General features: G+C 32.9%; 1 protein-coding gene across 2 annotated transcripts; it reads left to right on the top strand.

Annotated features, from left to right (window-relative positions):
• The first annotated feature begins 910 nt into the window (after positions 1–910).
• Positions 911–12,492, top strand: LOC18448689 (S-linalool synthase). Of its 2 annotated transcripts, XM_020676243.2 has the most exons (11): positions 911–1,331; positions 3,754–3,946; positions 4,024–4,197; positions 4,934–5,049; positions 6,024–6,250; positions 7,717–7,835; positions 9,044–9,142; positions 9,371–9,586; positions 10,980–11,109; positions 11,194–11,439; positions 11,580–12,492. In XM_020676243.2, exons 1-11 carry the CDS (start codon positions 1,025–1,027, stop codon positions 11,934–11,936), a joined length of 2,184 nt encoding a protein of 727 aa, XP_020531902.1. In that variant the 5' UTR covers positions 911–1,024; the 3' UTR covers positions 11,937–12,492. The 2 variants fall into 2 exon arrangements, with proteins under 2 accessions (XP_020531902.1, XP_011628779.2); XM_011630477.3 differs by lacking the exon at positions 9,044–9,142.
• The last annotated feature ends 10,401 nt before the right edge of the window (positions 12,493–22,893 follow it).

The raw sequence follows: 22,893 nt of genomic DNA, 5'->3' as shown, positions 1-22,893 counted from the left end.
CATGTCATGCTCCTTCCTAAAACCCATTCTCCATGTTCACACGGTGGTATGTGAGTCACACGCACGTTTTGTCGTGGTCCGCGTTTTCAGGTCACTGCTGGGCATGAGCACTCGAATATCACGTACCCAACTTTCTTTCTGCATCTATCTGTTAATATTAATACCCATTCACTTTTGACCCAACTTTGTACAAACGAGAAAAGCAGGCAAATCGAATTCACTAGCAAAATTATAATGGACTTTCAGTTTTTTTCCAAAATGCCATGTCGTTCAAGGATACCATCTTTAGACCAACTTTTTTTTTTTTCTTCAAGTTTTCTTCTTTGTGTCCTACGTTTTAAGACGGTTGACGATTGGTCCAAGGTCCCCATTCTCTGACTGCTCATATTATAAGCGGTTTGAGGATGGAGATCTTCAACTATTTACTTAAGCTCAATCGAGTCGGTAGTTAAAAGTCCCCATCCTCAGACTACCCACATTGTGGTGTTCAATCATATTATATATTGTCTGAGGATGGAGACTTTGAGCCGCTTGTAATATGGTGAAACATGACAATCTGGGCCGTACGATGATGGAAACATCAGATTGCCTGTAACGTGGTATAAGACTATAATCTTACCCGTTCGAAAATGAGAACCTCATATTGGTCACCAAATGTCATAAAACATAGGATACAACGAATAAAACTAAAAACAAAAATCGGTCCGGGGGATGGTATCGGTATTTTGAATTTTTTTTAAAATCGATGGGTAATTTTTGAATCAATTCGAGTCATTTTGTATTTTGCGAAATTTGTTTTGTATACACGTGATTTTCGAAATATTTTGGGTATTTCAGTGGGGAAGACGGGTCCCACCCGTTTTCTCTGTTTTCATGCACCGAACCCCTATAAATACGCAATCTTATGCATCATTCCTAGTGTCAAAAAAGAGAGAGAGAGAGATCGTCTCTGGAGTCTTAAGTTTTAGAAAGAGATTGTCTTTGGAGGTTAAGTTCTAGAGAGAGAGAGATTGTCTTTAGAGTAATGGAGGAGTGTATTGAAGGTTTGGTTAGAGAGATGAAAGGAATGATGGTTGATATGGATGTTTATTCTTGTGTTTTTTCATCTGCTTATGATACTGCATGTCTTGCCATGCTCCCCAGTGAAAAGAGTTCCAAAGGCTCCATGTTTCCTAAGTGTTTACAATGGATTATTGAGAATCAAAGGGTAGGGGGCTTTTGGGGAGAGGGATATGAGTACAACTCACCCACCATTGAGTCCCTTCCTTCTACATTTGCATGCATAATTGCCCTCAAGAGTTGGAATGTTGGGCATGAATGCATAGAGAAAGGTATGCATCAATGCTTTCCTCATGTTTGGTTCTATAAGAAATTTTTTTTTATGTATATATTTTCACATGAAAGATTTCTCACTAATTGACTGTCAATTGGAATGAAAAAGTGCATTGGGATCGATCAGTGTGAAAAAACCTCACACCTAATCATATGGGGGAGTTCTTTAATGTGAAAATTACAATTTTGGCTTCAGCAAACTTTCATATCGATCGTCTAGACTTTGATCATTATGGCTATACAAAAAAAAAGATTAAACCCTAAAAATAACATCTATTGTAATACATTATCTAGACCGTCCAAAAATAAGTGTTCATGGATCAATAAGACGTATTATTTTTTTAGCTTCAAAGTTCATAGTCACTGAAGTGCTTTCCGAACAAAGATTCCAAGTGAGACTTCACTTTATTTTCATAAAGCCTAGGCCTCATAAAAACTTCATATTTTTCTTCAAACATTGCATTTGATATGTGGACAGTCTTTCTCTTTTTGGTTACCCCGGCTCCACGTTACTCACATTAGTATACATCCAACCTACATTCTACTTCAAGCTACCCCACTTTTCAAAGTTAGTGCGTAGTACGTCTCTTAGCACCATGTTCGGTGTCCCACTCGGGAATTTTTTTTAAAAAAAAACTCATAATTTTTTTTTAAAAGAAAATTCATAATTTTTTTTTTAATTATTTGTTATATGTTTTTTTACATATTTTTATAATTTTGAAAAATATTGGAAAGTGTTTTGGCCATAAATATTTATTTTTATATTTTTCTATATTTTTAGATTATTTCAAAAATATCTCTTATCACAAGTTGATTTTTTACTATTTTTTATCCTCATTTTGATTTGTTTTCTTAATTTTACTTTAGATATGAATTTCCTATTGTTTGGATGTTTTTGTATTTTTTTATAATTTTTTACCCTTTTTTTTAGCAATATAGTATTCGGCACTATTCAGGTTGAATTGCTCGGACTTGGGCTAAGTACTTGAATCGCACATGGGCCGAATACTCGCCCTGTGCGTTTCAACACTTTTTGCATGTTTGGATGTTTTTGTATTTTCTTATAATTTTTTACCCTTTTTTTTAGCAATATAGTATTCGGCACTATTCAGGTTGAATTGCTCGGACTTGGGCTAAGTACTTGAATCGCACATGGGCCGAATACTCGCCCAGTGCGTTTCAACACTTTTTGCATGCATATCAATGCTAGAGCTTTACATATTTTTCGACCAGTAGTGGTGGTGGTAACATCAGTGAACTAACTCATACATTGTCTTGGTTGTGATCCAATGGGGCAATATCACTAAAGTGGTCAAAAGATTACAAATTACATTTAAGACTATACATTAAATTTTTATATCAATCAGGTACATCCTCAACAAAAATATTAAAAAATTCGAAATTGCCCCTAGTGTTGGAAAGACTGGACAAGTAGAGGCACTATGATAATTATATCTCTAAATAGGCCTTAACCCAATGATAATTAGGGATAAAATTAAATATCCCTAAATACCTAATTATTCTGACTTTCCAACGTTGAGCATGGGCAACTTGCAAATTTTTTACCATTTTTTTAGGACGTACCATATTATTTTAAAAGTATGTCCTTTGTAATTTTTTGACCCCTTCAGTGATATTTTTAGAGTTGTTAACCTTTTTAATTATATTTTCCAAAAAAACTTTTGGTTTCATCTTTGATACACATTGTAATTAATTGTATTAAAATATAATTTTGAGACTTTTAAATCTTAGTTTGATTGTCCATCAAATGAATGTTCCAGAATCAGTCTTAAAGTCGGAATCAGTCTTAAAGTCGGAATAGATTCGGAGCAATGAGCACACTAATTTTTAGAATCTTTTGGGCACAAAACCAATTTTCCCTTTGTTTTCAAATGATTTTCAAGATGAACAAGCATGATCTTAGTATTTTGATTCCAAACAAACCATCTAATAATTTTTTTTAAGCTTAAAACTCAACCCAGATCAACCAAACTAGGAATATTTGACAAAATGTGGCTTGATTTCCATGAATGTTTTTCTTCATTAATAATTTTATTAGCCACTTCTAATACCTTTTATATTCCCTTTAAATTGTTACAAATTTCGAGAGCTCAATCTCCCTTAACTGGCCTAAACTAATATTGGTGCTAATGATTTAAGAATCTTCAACCTAGCTAGGAATCGCCTAATTCGGATTGGATCAGGAGGTGAGCTATTCTGGTTCTAGGGACCCAAACTCACCCCTATTCTCCCTATTTTCTATCTTTTTGGTGTATTTGTTATCTTACACCTTGAATCAGGCGATACCAATCGGAATAACATGATCTGACTCGGTTTCTCAACTCTCACGGGACCGAGTCGGACCCCTATTCCAACTTTTAAATTTGATTGATTGATGCTATTAAAACCATGAACTTTCAGGGCTGGAGTTCATTCATGGGAACATAAACAAGCTCCTACTTGAACAATCTCAACTCTCAGGTGCTCAAAGGTTTACCATCATTCTTCCAGCCATGATTGAGCTAGCAAATAGCAAAGGGTTAGAGATCTTTCCCAAAGGTGTTCCAGACCTAGTTAAATCTGTCTTTAAAGAGAGGGATAATATTCTTCAAAGGTACTCTTAATCTCTTTCACTCTTAATTCCACCATGATTCTTTCAATGTAACTCATGATCACAATAACTCTTTCTAGGGAAGGAAATGCTCAAGCTCTTCAAGCACCACTATTGCATCACCTTGAAGCCCTGCCATTGCATCTCATGGATAGAGAGTTCACAAAGCTGTTAATGGTTGATCTGTTGGAGAATTTAGGGTTGGGAGAATACTTTACTAAGGAAATACAAGAAATGTTAGGTGGTATCTACAAGTAAGTAATGTGTACTCAAACCTTCATAGCAATGTTTAGAAGAGGAAAAATATTAAAAAAGAGGTTATAATATCCCTAAAGGGATCCAAATATTGCATATTACACTTGAGAGAATGCTTTTTAAGTTTCTTTAGCAATAAGATATATCCTCAAAAAATGTCAAAAAATTCCTAAGTCAACTATATTCAGTGTTGGATGCTAGAACAACTAGGGTTACTTTGGTAATTTTACCCCCAAATATGTCTTAATTAAATGACAATTGAGGGTAAAATTATCGATTACCCCCAATTTTCTGGCTTCCCAACACTAGACATTTGAAACTTCTCAACAATTTTTTGAGGATGTACCTAATTAATATAGAAATTCAAAAACATACCTTTAACTGTAATTTTTAACCTTTTGATCTGTTTAGAATATTGGAAGAGGCTTTAAACCCCTTTTCTGATATTTTTTTCCTTTTAAAAATCATCGGGCTGACTGGAGACTCACCTGAGTTGGCCCAAATTCAGAGCAAAAGGCCTAAAAACCCATGGAATCATCTGAGTCCCAGTCGGTCCAAGGAGAATGGGCTTTGGGCTCGGGCTCGGGCATGGGCCCTTGGAGAGTCACAGCCTAGACAGACGTTTTAAACACTAGTTTGTGAATCAAGGAAAAGATACCAATTAAGAAGGGTAATTGGGTTTATGAAAAGTGTTACAAAAAGAGGGTTTTTGTAAGTTTTTCTACTTAATTGCAGGATGTGGATGGAGAAAGGTCAAGGGACAACATGGGAGCAGTTTGAGAAGAAACAAATTTGCATGGACTCCTTAGCCTTCAGACTTCTACGCATGCATGGTTACAATGTGTCTCCAAGTAGGCATTTCTTCTTCTTCTTCTTTGTTGTGTGTGTGTGTTTGTGTAAATGTTTAACTTAATTTTCTCCTCCAACTTCAGTTTAGGACCTTGTGATTTGTGTTGCTTATTTATTATGTAGTATGTGCTTTAATAAACAAGTAGAGCTCATGTAGGGTACTCCTTTATGTTGTTTAAAAATTTGGATCAATGGGGTCAAACTGGTCACCCACGGGTTCAGAGTCGAACCATCCCAGTCATAGACTCAACCAAATTTAGAAAAATAAGCAAAAAAATATCAAAAGGTAATTTCGAAAGTTAAAATGTTTGGACAAGGTCTAGGAACTTCAAATCATTATAAAAATAATAGTTTATAATAAAAAAATTTCCTAATATGCTTTCTAGGTGCATTAGGCCAAGTCCCAAGTTAGGAAAAAAATGGGAATGGCTCCTAGCCTGTTACAGTTCAACTCAGGGATTGATTTTCAAAAACTGCTTTGCAGGGATACATTATACATTTACTCTTTCTGTCAAAAGAGTTGCTTAACAAGATTTCTTTCAATCCGAAATTTTTGAGATACATTTTAAAATATTCGAATGAGAATTTTGAAATAAGCAAAGAAGGAAAAAGAAAATGGATTTTGACTTCCTAGAACACTTAGACCTAGCCATCTAAAGATTGGATTCTCAACACATTATTTTTCCAAGCATATAAAGAGTTCATAATATAACTTTTTCTGTTCTTTTTTTGAGGTGGGTAGCAATGCTACATTCTCAAATATCGAGTTCCTAAAAATACTCCTAGATAGGATTTTACCCGTGGGAGTGCATGGACAATATGTTCCTGTGACAACATATAATCTTTTTACAACAATTAAACAGCATTATGATCCTTAATAAATAAAAAATAAAAAAATAAAAAAAGAAAGAAAAGAAAACATCTTGATCCATGCATATCACCCCTTGCAATTAATGGAATTCTCATCTATGTGCAGGTAGGTTTTGCTGGTATTTGGACAACATGGAAATTAGATCACATGTGGAAGAGAATTATGAGGAATACTTGAGCTCCATGCTAAGTGTTTACAAGGCATCTCATCTTATGTTTGATAGAGAAATTGAACTTGAAAAGGCTAGGTCCTTCTCCAAAATGCTGTTAGAGAAGGCAATGTCCAATAATATATGGGAAAATTTCAGTACTGTCAACAATCTTCAAGATGAGGTTAGGAGAGTCATTAATTTTCTCTAGATCACCATCATCATCATTTGAGCTTTGTCCAAACTATTTGGGGTTGACTAAACTAATTCTTTTCAGATCAGCTAATCAAAACTCAACTAGTCTTATTCATGCTCCAGTGAGTTCTGACTCGGCAGATTGCCAAGTGTGAAACTAAAACCATTGAAACCGACCGAACTCTGCTGGTTATCAATATTTTATTGTTAATTTTTTAGATAGCTTAGTCTCTAATATACTAGGCCAAGTCTGAGCTTCCCGACAGGGGCTTGGACCCTAGTGGGTCAAGAAATGATTCCTTCTCTTAAAACACACTATTAGTTTCACATAGATTAAATAAATGGGGGGGGTTTATATAAGGCGTTGACCATAAATAATTAGAGTAATGCGTACCTCCAAACCCTGCCGAAAGATACAGTTCTCGCACAAGAAGCCCTATGATAGCCTGAAAAATATATTTATGCTCCTAATTATGACATTCAAAGTTCCAAAAAATGGTGTAAATCGAGTAGATATATAAATATTTAAAATTATAGAAAATGGACGATCTAGATATCGTATTACAATATGCAGTATTTTTAAGACTTGAAATCTTTTTATTTATTTATTTATTTTGTTAAATTCATATATCTCGAGGTTGATATGATAACAGGAGGGCTTTACAGCCTCATAACAGTTTTTAAGGTGGACCGTACTTTTGTAGTATAAGGTTGATGGCCTTATATAAGCATTTTCCTTAAAGTGTAGCCTCCAAGACGTCTTTTCTATAGGAATGCACAGATTAGTAGTGCCATTTATACGTATTATTTGGGTTAGGTGGATTGAGGCTCAAAAATTCCAAGCCCGAGTCTCCTGGTTCAACTCAGGCGACTCGATTCAATGAGTCTATGGTTTCTGGACCAGAATTGCCATGCTCCATATTCAATCTGACTTAGCCTTGCTCCATATCCAGTCCAACCCGAGCAACTTCAAGTTATGACATTTTTTTTTCTTTTTTCATCATGATAAATTTTTAATGGGCGAGGTTTGTATAAGGTACCCACCTTGTACTATGCAAGTAAGATGGGCATCTAAATTTTGCCGGAAAATGTATTTTTGGCATTGGAAACTTTAAATGGCTTGAAAATCCATATTCAAACCTAATTCTGAAAGTTAAAATTTCAAAAACTATGAAGATCGAGTAGATCTATAATCATTTGAAAATAAATGGTCCAGATAACTTGTTAGAAAATGCATTATTTTTAAGACTCAAACTTTATTTTTTTTAATATCCATACTTCTCGAAATCAAGATAGTCAATTTAAAGATTTTACAACTTTATAACACTCTTTTCTACATGATTTTTTGAGGGGCATCTTACTTCTATAGTATAAGATTGCCGCTTTACATAAACTCTTTTGCTTTTGTTTTAAAGTACTGGTTAAGCTAATCTGCATGGTTGCATGGCAACATAGATCAAATATGAGCTGAGAGTTCCATGGCTTGCCCGACTTGACCATTTGGTGCACCGGCGGCACATCGAACGATTTGAAGAAGGAGTCATGTTGTGGATGGGAAATGGTTCCTATTTTAGGTAACATTTCATTGGAATTTATATTCTTGGTTGTCTTCGCTAACTAAGGTCTCCTCTCACAATCAAAGAAAAGAGAGAGAAATTGTGTTGAGTAAATCACAATCACAAGAATATTCCACACTTAACTACATGCTTAACTACATGAAGATTTTTTTTATATGAAAATATTTTTTGAAAAACAATTTCACGAGAACCAACGTTCCATGAGATATCACAAGAAAAAAACAAAAACAAAAAAGCGAGGGAGAGAAATTGTATTTACTATTATGGCGTGTTTGTCTTTATAAAAGTATTCTTTAAAATTATGAAAAAGTTATGGGTTTGTTTCACACTTTCTATGAAAAGTTCAAAAACTAATCTTTCAATAAAAGTTCCCATTCTTTTATTAAAAAATGAAAGATTAAATTTTTAGGGGGTAGGAACATAATCTTTCATAACTTTTTTGTTGTATAAATACATGCCATTAGTATTAATATTATGGTATAATATAATATAATATTGCTATGACATAATATTATATAATATAATATTATAATTTATAATATTATATAATATTTATTTTATTAGTATAATTTATATTATATAGTATATATTGGTTATATATTATATTTATATATTTATTATATTAAATAAATATTATATAATATAATAAATAATAATATAAATATTATATGAGTAATTACCCTATGAGACCCTCTTAACCCATGTGTGTAGAATCTCAAATGATCATCATTAAATTTGATACAGATCTCTAAAAAAGTCAAATCCTACACTTTTCTAGAGATCTGTGTCAAATTTAATGGTGATCCTTTATGGTCCTACACACATAAGTGTGGGAAGGTCATAGGATCACTACTCATATTATATATATAATATATAAATATATTATATTATATGTTATATATAATACAAATATATATTAATAAATGATATAAAATATATTATATTACATATTATACTATGTTATATTTGCTATTAATTTATATTTATATGGTTAATATGTATATGTTATCAAACACAATACCCAAAACTTATTTAAACTTTTCAGAACAAAATATTCAACTTTTCAAAAGATTTAAAAATATTCAAACTTTCCAAAAGATTTAAAAACATTCAACTTTTCAGAAGATATCTTTCAAAAAAACAAGCGTACTCACCATAAAAGAGAGGAGAAACAAAGAGAATGTGCTCACTATTTTCATTTATAGGTTGCCTTCTCGAGCCCACAATATTCTAGAAGAATTGGCTAAAAGAAACTACAGTATGAGACAGTCCATGTACAGGGACGAAATTGAAAAGCTTGAGAAGTAATTCTACATCTTCTCTTTTCCTCTTTGAGGTCCAAGTTTACCTTTGAGTGGGTCCGACTAGCCATCGAATTGATGAAAGGTTTGGTCTAGTCAAAATCGGTTGGATTCTCAATCGAACTGATTTGATCCGATCTTAAAACCTTAAAAAAATATAAATAATAATTTAAAATACATAATATATCAGACTGGTTTTGATAAGGTGCTCATGTTAATTTCTTTGAATAGGTGGGTAAGGAAAAGTGGCATCCAAGACCTAGGGTTTGCTCGACAAAAAACAACATATTGCTTCTTTGCCTCAGCTGCTGCAATCTGTGAGCCGAACATGTCCTTGGCACGAATGTCCTCAGCCAAGAGTGGAATCCTTGTCACAGTGATTGATGATTTCTTTGACATTCATGGATCAATGGATGAATTACAGAGTTTCACAGATGCAATTGAAAGGTGCCATGCATTCATAACTTTGTTCTTATAGAATATATAGACTGAAGGCTTTATCTGTATATGTGTTACATGGACATGGACACAGGTGCCTCGTCTAGTACATATGTTGAGTGTCCAGTATACTGACCTAAAAACCTGGCCATGATACGTGCACACATACGCACACATTTAAATGTAAGAGAAGATAATTAAAATATAACAAATGTCAAACTTGAAAATATAATGTATTTTATGCTAAAAAAGATAAAAAGACCTAGAACATTTCTTTCTATTTTTAGTTTTTTTTTTTTTTTTCAAAATAATGCTTTTAAAACCGTATCTATGATACGAATAATATTTTGCTTAATATTGTCAATAGTTTGGTAATTGCGTTAGTAGATATCAATATTTTCCTAGTACAATTTACATTTCAGAAAATGCAAAAAAATTTAAATTTAAAATAATGTTGTATAAAGACTCTAGCATTTGTTTGCGTAAAATTATTTTCTTCTATTAAGCCATTTTTTAAATTATATAGGGCCTCCATTAAATAACTAATTGTAGTTATCTGAATGCACTCTACCATGTGCCCTTAGTTGCAAAAAAATAGATGCTGACACATTTATATAAGTGCCAATATGTACCATAATTCGATAAACTCACCCAGCACATACACAAATACTTGTCGACATGCAATGCAAGAGGGAAAATGGAGCATATATAACATTATTCTATATCCAAATTTTAACTGTTTTAAAAAAAATTATTTTTTGTCAAAGAGGGATTGTTTACTATAAATTTGTTTATCTTGAATACAAGAATGTCACAATCACTTCCAATCAACTGATGTGAAATTAGGGGACTAGGGATATGTCACTAAGTTTGAGAAAAGTTCACTTGAAATTTAAGCTCAACCTAAAGTATTTCGACCGTTCAATTTCCCATCTAATAGCTAAGCGCGATTGTGACCTATTTATACCAAAAATAGTGATCTTCTTGCATATATTTTTGTCACAATTGGTGGTTCATTTAGTTATTTTAAAGCCTGGGACAATCTAGGCTAGATAAGAGACCATCTAGATATTGCCAAATGATTATATGCTCCCTCCATTCTCTTCCTCAGGTAAAACGTTATCTAGGAATGTTTTTAGAACCCAAAATTTTGGGGATGTACCCTTCTCAAGGCAACCTCAAGTATATAAATTATAACAAATGTTATATGCACTCTATGTATGCTTGAGAAATATTGATTACATCTTTTTTCAGTCCAAAATCCATAAGAAACAAAAAGGAAAAGAAAAAATAAAGAAAATGGTTCTTGGGTACTGTTTTATCAAACAAATGTACAGTTTTAATCCTTAAGAAAAGGGAAGGAAGCATGGATTACTAAGCTTAGTCCTCTATTGACTTGTAGATGGAATGGAGGAGGCCTAACGGCACATGCCAAGGTTCTCTTTTGTGCACTAGATGACCATATAAACACCATTGCCAAGCAAGCCTTTCATCAGCAGGCGCGAGACATAACGGACCATCTTAGACAAATAGTAAGCTCCTTCTATCCGTCGTAACGGTGATAAAATTTCCTTTTTTCTGATTTGAATTACCAATAATCGCGTGATGCAATGCAGTGGTATAAAGCCATTAAAGCATGGCTTAAAGAAGCTGAGTGGATCAGGAATAGTTATATCCCCTCCGTAGAGGAATATAGAGAAGTTGCAATGGAATCAATTGGGCTAGAACAGATCGTTCTCCCTGGTGTTTATTTGGTTGGTCTGGAAATATCAAATGAAATAATCCACCATGATCATCATAAGAAGATTCTAGAACTAGTCACGCTTTCTACGCGCCTCTTGAACGACATGCAAAGCTATGAGGTACTCAATTTCTAAGTTTTTTACTTGAAATTTTCATTCAACTGGAAAAGTAAAAGATCGCCGCTTGGATTACTAAAAAACTTCGAGGTGTATACAAGTAATGGAACTGATGTTTCTTTGTTACATAATTTCAATTTCAGAGGGAAATCAAGGAGTGCAAACCCAACTTTGTTTCCTTGCTTTTGAGACAAAATCGAAGACAAACAACCCAAGATGTAATTGACAACTTGAAGAAGATTTTGGATCAGAAGGAAAGAAGGCTATTGGAGAAACTTTTGATTGAGGAAGAAAATAGTTTGCCAAGCCCATGTAGAAAGATTCATCTTAGAATTCTCAAAATATTCCAAATGTTCTACAATGGAACCAATGTCTTTGATTCTCCGACGCAACTTCTAGGCGACATCAACAAAGCCATATACAAGGATATTACTTCAGGATGTGCATCAGCCACTCAAATACAACCCATGTGTGAGCCGATTTGTGGTTCGTGCAAATAGAATGATCGCTCATAGGTGATTTTGTGCTCCCAATTGCTAGAGACTTGCCATTCAAAGCTAAAATCCCTCTGTATTTGGTATATGTAACAAGAGTCCCTCGACCCTTAGGAACTTAGCCATAAGAGCCACTTGGTTTTTGAAAAAATGGAGGTCGTAGGAGAGTGTAGCTGCAAACTAGGGTCTTTATGTAATTGATCTCTTTAGGCCATGAGAGTTTTTATGAAGCAAGCTCAAAACAAATTTGTAATTGAGCCTTAGATGAAATATCACCCATTTGACTAGGAATCATCCAAGTTGGATCGGTATTGGGAGGTGGGGGATTCCAGTTCGAGAAACCTTGGAACCATCTTGATTCTCCATCTTTTATTTTTTTTAATTTCTTTGTTATGTCTCCCAATCAGACTCGAGATTCACCTGATTCAGACCAAGAAGATTGGAGCGTTGGCTCAGGACACTTTCCAATTTTCTAATCACTAGCTTGATGGGATTGGCACTCCATTTTACTTGTAGAATATATTAAATAATGGGAAAAAAGTACAAGAAATTAATTGAGAAATCCTTGATATGATATTTATCTGTCTTTATTTTGTTTTCAATTTGAGATTAAGATGTAAGTTATAGATGGTTGTGCTGTATATATAGGTAAAAAGAGACTAGGCCCATTCCGGATCGTCAAGATGTGTGTGAGTTATGGACCACCAAAACCTCCTTGAGGCGAACATGGTCTTAAAAGAAGAGTAAATGCCTGCATGGCAAAGGGTCGAGTGGTAACAACGGACCGGGCCTAGGCCGGGCCAACCTTGACTCGATCCCTACGCATAACCTTATAGGGTCATCCCGTCCTACACTAGGCCGGAGGCCTGGCCCTAGACTTGAATAAAAAAAGAGAGAAAAAAAAAAACATGGGGATCGGCCCAGCCCTATCATGGCCTTCGCCTAATCCCGACCTACCTCTCTCCTCAGGCCGTAGCATCCAAGCCTTTAGGCCATATTTTGTGGCGTAAACCCTAGTTTTTCGGGATCAGAGTAGGCCAGGTTCCTTGGGCCATTGCCAAGACTGAAAAATGTTGGAAGGATATAAGGGAAAACATTTGATCCTTAGGCCTTTAGGCCATATTTTGTGACCCAAACCCTAGTTTTTCAAGTTTTTCAGGATCGCCCTATGCCAAGATTGAAAAATGCTCTACTTATTTATAACATGGAAAGATATAAGGGAAAACATTTGATCCTTGAAAGACCACACAAGAACAGTATTCCCTACTCTATTTTAGGGCATTGGAGCAGTTGTTTTGTTGGTCCAAACATCATCTTAGCTTCTAGGAAGAAAATTGAAAAAAAAAAAAAGAAGAAAAAAACTATAGAACCCCTAGAGAATGGTGTTCCTGATTGGTCATCCATTTTAGGAAAGAAAACATATTGTTAGAATGAGGCTCGAGGAGGCACTAAACGTCACTAGATAAAAAATACTCTCGGATTTTTTTTTACATGTCAATTCTTTGTATTTTTTATTGTTTTCCATGATGGCCTCTGGTTGAAACTTAGAATTCCGATCCCCTTTTTTGCTCGCTTTTTTTTCCCCTAGTTTTCGGGTCGGAAATCCATGCTGTCCACCGAAATTTTTTGCATAACGAAAAACTTACACTTTTTTTTTTTGAATAATGGATCCATTTCTAGATATAGTAGAAATTTTTTAAATTTAGGTTTGGATTTTGAATTGGAAAAAGGCATAAATAGAAAATGCAAGCAAAAGAAAAATAAAAAAATGATTAGAGAAAAACGGTGAAGGAATTTTCTTTTTTTTTTACATTTTGATCTTTATAAGTAAATATTATTTAGGAAAATTTAGAAATAAAAAATATAAAAAAAAAGAAGAAAAAGAGAGAAAGAAATTGTAGTTTCTATTACATATTATATAAACATAAAAAATATTATTATTTCTATTAATGGTAATAATAGTATATAATACATTTGGTGTTAAATATTACTCTTATCAAATATAAGACTTTAATAAATAATTTATTTTCTACTTTGGTATGAACGTCACTTATCAAATAACTCTAATTACATATTATATTTTTTATTGATATGAATTATATTTATGGTAATTAATATATTTCCTATTAGATATTAATAGACATCCTAAAATATGTAGAATCCATTTATCAAAGGTAAATCCAAAAAAATTAAGAAAATATATAAGAAATATGTTTGGTGGACAATAAAATTTAAACGTAAAGGGAAAAAAACGTCTTCACAACAAATATTTTGCTATTTTTCAATTTACGTTTGGAATTTGGTAATTGGGAAAATTAAATTTATAAAATATAAAAATATAGAAAGTTTTAAAGAAAAATAAAAAAGGAAATCTCTTTTTATTTTATCATTTTATTAATAAGTTATATAATATTTTTACTTTTAAAACAGTTATATTTTGCCAATATACCATAATCTTCAAATGATTGTCTTAACACTACAAAAATCTCCAAATGATCATGTCAACCTCGAAATATATGGATATTAAAAAATTTATTTCAAGTTCCGAAAATAGTAAATCTTGTATGGTATTTCTTTAAATGTCCATTTTCAAAATTTTCAAATGTTTATAAAACTACTTGATTTCACTAGTTTTGGAAATTTAAATTTCATGAGTGGCGTTGAAAAAAAAAAAAAAAAAACAGCAATCAACATACATCAGAACTACAATTTGAAAAAATCAAAGGCGATCAAACCACTTATTTTCTATATGTCAAAAAATCATATTACAATTTGAAAAATATATTACATAAACATAGAGACAAACATCATACCACTCTCTTTTCTGAAAAATATTTTTGAGCTAAAAAATCCTTGTGAGATATCAATAAAGAAATGAACTTAAGAGAGAGATAAATAAATTGTTTTCTCATAAGATAAGGTGGGGCATGATAGGCTTTTGGTTTGGGGTTTGATGGTTTATGATGATAGATGATGAAAGAGGTTTTTTTTGAAAAAGATAAGGGTTTATGATGAGAGATGATGAAATATCTTTTTTTTTAGTAGGGAGAGATTGAGAGAGAGATTAAGTGCCGATTGGATACGTGGAAATCTATTACGTGACAATAGATTACAAGGAAATATGATATTTATACTGTTTGGGGTACATTTTAATAGTAATGAAATAGAAAGACAATATCCGATATTACCTTTTTCAAAAATCACGAAATCCATTGAACACAATCAGAGGTGAAAAATCTATTATGAAGTTAACGGCTAATGTTTGAAGTAATCTTTAGAAATCTCCTTATCCCCGCTTAAAAAAACGTTTTTACTCTCTTAAATATACATTATATTGTATAATTATTAAGGTCAGCAGAAAGTGAAAGTAAGGGATATGAAAAGGGGAATCTAAATTGATTTGACCAGGATAATTTTCTACCACAATCATAATAAAAAAAAATTTACATCCATCTATCCTCAATTTGGTTGTAGCCCCTTTTATATAAAAACAAAAATTGGTAAGTGAAAGTAAGGTAAAATCAAAATTGATTTGAACAGTTGTAGAACTTGATGATACACAATTTTCTGTTTCAATCATAATAAAAAATTGTTTACATCCCTCTATTCCCAATTTAGGGTGTAGCCCGCCATCAGCTCTCGTATAAAAACAAAAATAATAAAAATAATAATTGATAATCGATGAAAAATTACATAACACAATCATAATAAAAAATTTCCACACAATATAATCCTATCAGTAAAAGCGCAATTAAAATAAGATGCATCTTTAGTCTCCTCCAATGCTTCAAAATTTTCCCATGCAATTACCAAACCTTTTAGTTTACTAATCAAACTTGGTCCCATTTTTAAACTTGTACCATAAATATTTTGATTTTGGTATCATAAATTTATTACTTATTTGAAATTATATATAGAAAGATCTATAAAAAATAAATAAAAATAAGGCTTATCACAATAAAATCATGTTATTCTAATCATATTATTCCAATGACTTATCATGTTGAAACCAAAATCTAATCATGTTAGGCAAACATAACCATATTTTTCATATTTGGATGGTAATGCATTTCTCATATTTCTTCCATACATAGCCAAACAATAGCAATGTATTTCTCAGGTTGCATTTAAATACTACTCAAATAGTGGCAATCAATGGTTTAAAAAGCGGATCGGTGACCTTGATCGAGCACCTCAAAAATTGATCTGGATTGGCGAATCGGCGAATTAGATCGGGAATCGGCTGAATCGGTCAAATTAAAGCTTCAAAAAAATCCAAAAATTTATTAAAATTCATTATAAATATTGTTTTTTAGGAATTCAATAAGAAATGTGGGTACTCCATTAAGAATTTTCATTTCTTTGCATGAATATGCGAATATTGATATGTTATTTCCCTGCATGAACTATTATTTACCATTTAATTTACATCACACAAAAGGATAAATATAGAATTATCATGGAATAAGTATATTAACATACATGGACTACAATAAAGCATACAATTAATAACATACGATCTAAAAATAAAATGACAGAGGACGTAGTTCTTCTTCTTGGTCACGCTGGTGCCATTGATTGAATTCGTTTGACAATTCATTGATTCTATCTAAAAATGAATCATCGATATTAGCAGGCGTCTAACTATACCCAAATCCCTGAGTGTTAGTGTTCTGTTGTGTTTCCCAATCCAAAATCCCCAAAGCTTGTCTATCCTTCATGCTCACCTACACTGTCGTGTTTATCCCTACCCTGTTGCTATTGTGACTCGATATGTGAATAATATGGCTGGGATAGGGTGGCATCAAAATCATCATCTCTCTCATTTTCTCTTAGACCCCCTTCCCACTCTCCCTCATTAGGTGCAATATCACCGACATCTCCGACGAATTGTAGATACATTGGCTGGCTGCTTCATCTTTCATGCTGCTCATCACCTTCTTCAAGATCTTCCTCATCGATAGCCTCAAGGAATGCTCTCTTGTGCAACACTGGCTCCGCCTCTTCTACTACCTATTGGTCTGCTGTGTCTGTGACAAATATTGTGTCTAAGTCTATCGGCCCATAGTTTTCATGCTTCCTTCTTATTTATCCCTCTCGGAGTTTAAGTTATAATGAACGTAGACTAGTTTATGAAACTTCTCCAAAGCGAGTCGATTCCTCCTAATAGTGTGCAACTATTGGAACATACTCAAGTTGCGCTCACAGCCAGTAACAGAACATGTTTGGGAGAGCACCTTGATTGCTATCCTCTTTAGGTGAGGTGCATCAGTACCATATATCTCCCACCATTCAGCTGGATTAAAATGCAAAAAGCATTGTAAGGCCAAGAACAATTCATAAGATTAAATATATGAATAAACAAAATATTAGCTAGGGGATAACCTGGATCCATCTTAGTTCGAGAATTCTTGACAAGTCTAGTTCCGAAGGATCCTATAGCATCCTTATACATAGCAAGCTAAAACAAATATATTTCGTTTTAGTGCATTATTCCTCACAAGTATAACAACTCAATGAAGTTCTTACCCAAACATTAAATAATACCTATTGTATTGCTGCTACTTGGTTTCGACGGCTTCTCTCCAACCTTGCAATAAAGTATCTGACCCCTTCCATAATCTTGAAGGGATGTTCAGGGGTCAAATAGAAAAATTTTGGGTTGAAGTAGTAACCTAGAAAATATGTAGACAGAAAAATGTCATTTATAATTTCATAAAAAAATGATTTAAAATCAAACATTCTAATGATATAAATATATATGTACCAGCATAATGAATTGGACGTCCAAATTTGGTGTTCCACCTCCTTTTTATAATCTCGATTACTTTGCTAGTAAAACTACACTTCTCCCCAATAGCTGATTTTGCCCTCTCGATACCTTCATAAAAGATGCCCATGGTAGCTTTCTTGTCAGCATCCACCATTATTAACACCGTGACCAAAGGGGTAGTAGCCTCTATGACATTGGAACATCGAGACCAGAACCTCCTATTTGAGACTATGTTGTCCACTTTTATACCGGTACTGGACTTCGAAAGGCGGTCATTTAATCACTCTTCACATGTAAACAATATCTTTAATGCACATTTAGATTCCCGAATGGAGTCCACAGCTAAGTAATAGGTCGCAAAGTTGACAAACTTGATTATCTCTTTTTTCTTGGAGTGTTCTCTAAACATAAATAAAATTTTAGAGTGGTTGTATATAAATCTCGACACCAACATTACTTCCTTTAGAGTCTCCTTCACAATTTTGATCTCATCGATCTCCTCTAACATAAGATCGATGCTATGTGAAGTACACGGGGTTCATACTAGATGCTTCCTCTTATCCATCAACTTGCTGCCCGCAGAAACACATGCACGTGCATTGTCCGTAATAAACTAGACTACATGCTTATCTCTCACCTCATCCACTATCTGATCATATAGTCGTACGTAGAAGTTTGCATCCTTCTTCGTCCCTGATACGTCTTTGCTAGACAAAAAAGCTGTACCTTTTGGGGAATAGGCCTAGAAGTTTAAAAACTCATTTTTGCTAACTTTATTCAACCAACTATCACTCATGAGAGTAATGCCTGTCTTTGGCCAACTCTATTTATATTCTTCAATCCACTTTGTAACTTCCTCCACCTCTTCATCTAATATTGGCTCACTAAGCTCATATGCTGATAGGGGTTTTACCCAGGGCCCGTCTCTCTAGATTGCACTGACCATAGGTGGAAAATATGGGCTATTGGCTGCATCAAAGGGAATCCCTTTATTCTATAACTATTTACCAACATATCTCCCCAACATGTTTCTTGTACCTTTAACTATGCCTTTTAGGGTCATCTATTGTGACTTAGGCTTTGAGAGAAATGAGTCTATATGACCAGGATCTGCAATACTAGCACTCCTAGATAAGCTAGGAACTATTTTTTCAACATTTGATTCTTGTTGGCACATACTGTCACCAACCCCTCCATACATATTTGAGCTGGGCCCGCCATACATGCTCGACCTGGACTCGCCATGTATGTCTAAGCTGGGCCCGCCATACATGTCCAAGCTAGACCCACCATGCATGTCTGAGCTAGATCCACCATTCATGCCTATATCATAACCACCGGGCATTCTAAACCCATGTTCCCTCTGATATTGTTCATGTAAACTCATTTTTGTGGCCATCTCCAGGTCATTATTATATTGCTCTTCTGGATCATTCATGCTTGATGGCATATATAAACTAGTTATCTCCTCATTCATCCTATGTTTGGCAATTTTCTTATCTTTGTTAGCCTTAAGAAATGCCGTCATCTGTTTTTTTACATTACTAGGGACACTACTGCATGCAGAAACATCTCCCTTAACCCCTGCCAAGTGTTGCTTGAACCTATGTACCCCACTACTTATCACTCTGTGGCAGTAATTACAAATAATTTTGTCTTTTTTGTTGGGATCAAGTTTGACCCCATGTTGCCATACAGGGTCTTCTGCAGATCTTGACATGATTCAACTGTTTTAATATGTAAAAAGTTAAAAATTAACCTGACAATTCAACAAGAAAAATAATCACCATGTGTAGTGATAATATGTTGGGGTAGTTCATGTGGTTATATTTGTTGTTATTTGTTATTGCAAAATACTTCTATTGACAATAATATTTCCGTACATATCAATTACAAACATACAGGATAATATAATACAAAATGCAAGCTCCAAACATGGCTACAACTCAATTATCAATAACATACATTTTTTGCATTAAAAATTTAATAATAAATTGAAAAAATGCAAGATAATATAATTGTTATACATGCCATGATTTTTTTACAATAATATTCACTTTAATTCCTCATGATAATACAATTTAACAACATGTATTTTTTCCATTCAAAATTTTAAAAATTGAAAATACATTTTTAATGCAAAACTACATTAAAAATATAATACAGTTTTGCATTAGAAATATAATAACATGTATGTTTTTGTATAAATATTCTATCAACATGCAATTTTTCAACAAAAACTTTAACAATAAAAATTAAAAATATGGTTTAATACCTCATGATAATCAAAACCTGGTCACTATTTTCACATCTTTTTGGAAAATCACGATTTTTCAAAAGAAATCGATCATGTACTAAAAAAAACAAACAAATCTTCACAGAACCACCTAACGTCTGTCATTCCAACTCAAAAATGCATTAACAACAAATTAAAAAAATACAGTTTTGCATTAAAAATATAATAACATGCATTTTTTTGCATTAATAATCTATCAACATACAATTTTTTCAACAAAAGCTTTAACAATAAAAAAAAAATTTATGGTTTAATACCTCATGATAATCAAAACCTGGTCACTATTTTCACATTTTTTTCGGAAAATCACGACTTTTAAAAAAAAATCGATCATGTATTAAGAAAAAAACAATTCTTCACAGAGCCACCTAACATCAGTCATTGCAACTCAAAAATGCATTAACAACAAATTAAAAAAATATAGTTTTGCATTAAAAATATTATAACATACATTTTTTTGCATAAATAATCTATCAAATTACAATTTTTTCAATAAAAACTTTAACAATAAAATTTAAAAATATGGTTTACTACCTCATGATAATCAAAACCTGGTCACGATTTTCACATCTTTTAGGAAAATCATCATTTTTCAAAAAATTCGATCATGGATAAAAAAAAAAAAAAAAAAAAGTACAGCAAACTCAAATAATAAAAATTAAAAATATGGTTTAATACCTCATGATGATCAAAACCTTGTCACGATTTCCACATCTTTTCCGAAAATCACAAATTTTCAAAAAATTCGATCATGGATTACAAAAAAAAAAATCTGTTCTTCATAGAGCCACCTTACATCAGTCATTTCAACTAAAAAATCCACCTCCAAACGAATAAATTATATCCAATTGAGTACATATTTTGATAAACAACACTATAAGGAATCAAAACCCTAAATTATGAACACATTATCATCAATAAATCAAATCAAATCAATTAAATTGAGCAAAAAAAAAAAAAAACGCAGTTCTTCATAGACAACAGTCATTGAATCTAAAAAATGAAGCTCAAATTGAATAAATCAGATCAAATTGAATACATCTGATTATAAACAAGACTATCACGATTAAAAACCCTAGAAATCTAACACATTATTTGTAATATATCATGAACAATTGATCGAAAGTCGGAAAAAAAAAAAAAAAAACAGCAGAAATTTTTTTTCACAGACATCACTGTGTTCTTCTAAAAACTCAGGTTGTAATTGAGTAAATTAAATAAAATTGAATATGGTAAATGATAAAAGATACAATAAAGATTTAAAACCCTACAAATTTAACTGATTATTTTCGAACTATGAACTGAAATTGATCAAATGGTGGAAAAAAAAAAAAAAAAACGCAGAGTTCTTACCTGGTTTCGTGAACCCGTGGCTTCAATATCCAAATTAATCTATTTTTATCAAAGATAATCACAAATTCGTAATAGAAATTTCTAATGAACGCATTTACGATCAATATGCCTCAAAATTTTCACAGATTCATGCCCTATTTGACATGAAACAAAAGGAAAAGCGGACCCTAAAACCTGCAACTTTCATGATAAAAAAACATGAAATTTTTCCGCCATTTAATGCATGAAGGGCTGAAAAAAGCTGCATAAAGCCTGAATAATCTCGAGGCAAAAAAAGAAGAAAAATGATAAAAAAAAAGACAAAATTTGAAGAAACCCGTGAAGAACACTGTGCAGCCTGTGTTCTTCATGGGACTCATTGATTCGGTACAGTGAATCGGCGATTCACTGTATAGAATCGCCCGGTTCTCTCTGAAATCAGGCGATTCCGTGTATAATGCCGGAACCGGCACGACCTGTGCCGATTCTCGAGTCAAACCGGGCGAGTCTGGTTTGACTCGGCATTTTTAAAACACTAGTGACAATCTATTTGCAGGTAATGTATTACACAGTAATCAGTAATGTATTACGCATGTAATATATTTTACAGACAATATATTTCCATGTATCAAAACAGCCCCTAAAGGAAAAAGAGATGAGTGAAATAAGGGGATATTATGAAAGATATTTAAGATGGGAGTTGTCACATATAAGTATTAATTGCAATTAATTACGAGTAGTGCAAGTTAGAGAAAATAAAAAACACTAGCACATTAAAAAAAGAGTTAACGTGGTAGTGATAGAGAAATAATGAGTTTTTTTATTATATGTTTTTTGAAGTGATCACATTTAAAAGCATTAATTACAACTAGTGCAAGATAGAGAAGAGAGAGAGAGGGGGGGAGAGAAATGGTTAAATGTAGGAAAGGAGAGAGTTATGATAAATAAAATGTAAAAAGATTTTAGAAAAATAGATTATATAAATAAGAGAGAGACATTTGAGAGGGAGAATTTTTTAGTGAAAACGTAGATGATATAAATAAGGAAGAGATGATAGATTTTAAGAAAATAAATGGAAGAGGGATTTTAATAAAGAGGAAGAGAAATAGAAATAGTAGGGAGAAAAATTGTAAATGATATAAATAAGAAAGAGATAAAAGAAAGAATTTAAGAAAGATGTAGGAATATCCTTGGCAGTTTATATACGCTACACATTGACTAAGGCATTCCACAAGATATATGTGGGGCTGGTTAGAGAGCTGGAAGTTCAATAGCAAGGTAGAATATTACAGGGCTTTCTTATAACAATGTGCCAGAGTTTTTTCTTTATTTTATTTTATTATTATATATTTTTCATAGTTCTAACATAAAATTGAAAAAGATGCTAAATTCAATGAGAACCACTCTTTCTGTATTGGCCATGAGAGGAGAAGAAAGAGAGGCTTTGATATTGGGGGACTAGTGTTCATGGGAGAAGGAGAGAGAAGCTTTGAGATTTAGGGGATTGCTCTATTTGTTTTAGTTGAGAGAAACATACTTCTCATGTTTTGGCCATATTTTTA

The sequence above is a fragment of the Amborella trichopoda genome, chromosome 6 (genome assembly GCF_054954075.1).
Source record: "Amborella trichopoda isolate Santa Cruz 75 chromosome 6, AtrichopodaSantaCruz75HAP2 v2.0, whole genome shotgun sequence".
In the NCBI taxonomy this organism is placed as follows: Eukaryota; Viridiplantae; Streptophyta; class Magnoliopsida; order Amborellales; family Amborellaceae; genus Amborella; species Amborella trichopoda.
Note: the sequence above shows the minus strand (reverse complement) of the source record. Positions and strands in the feature narration are given on the sequence as shown.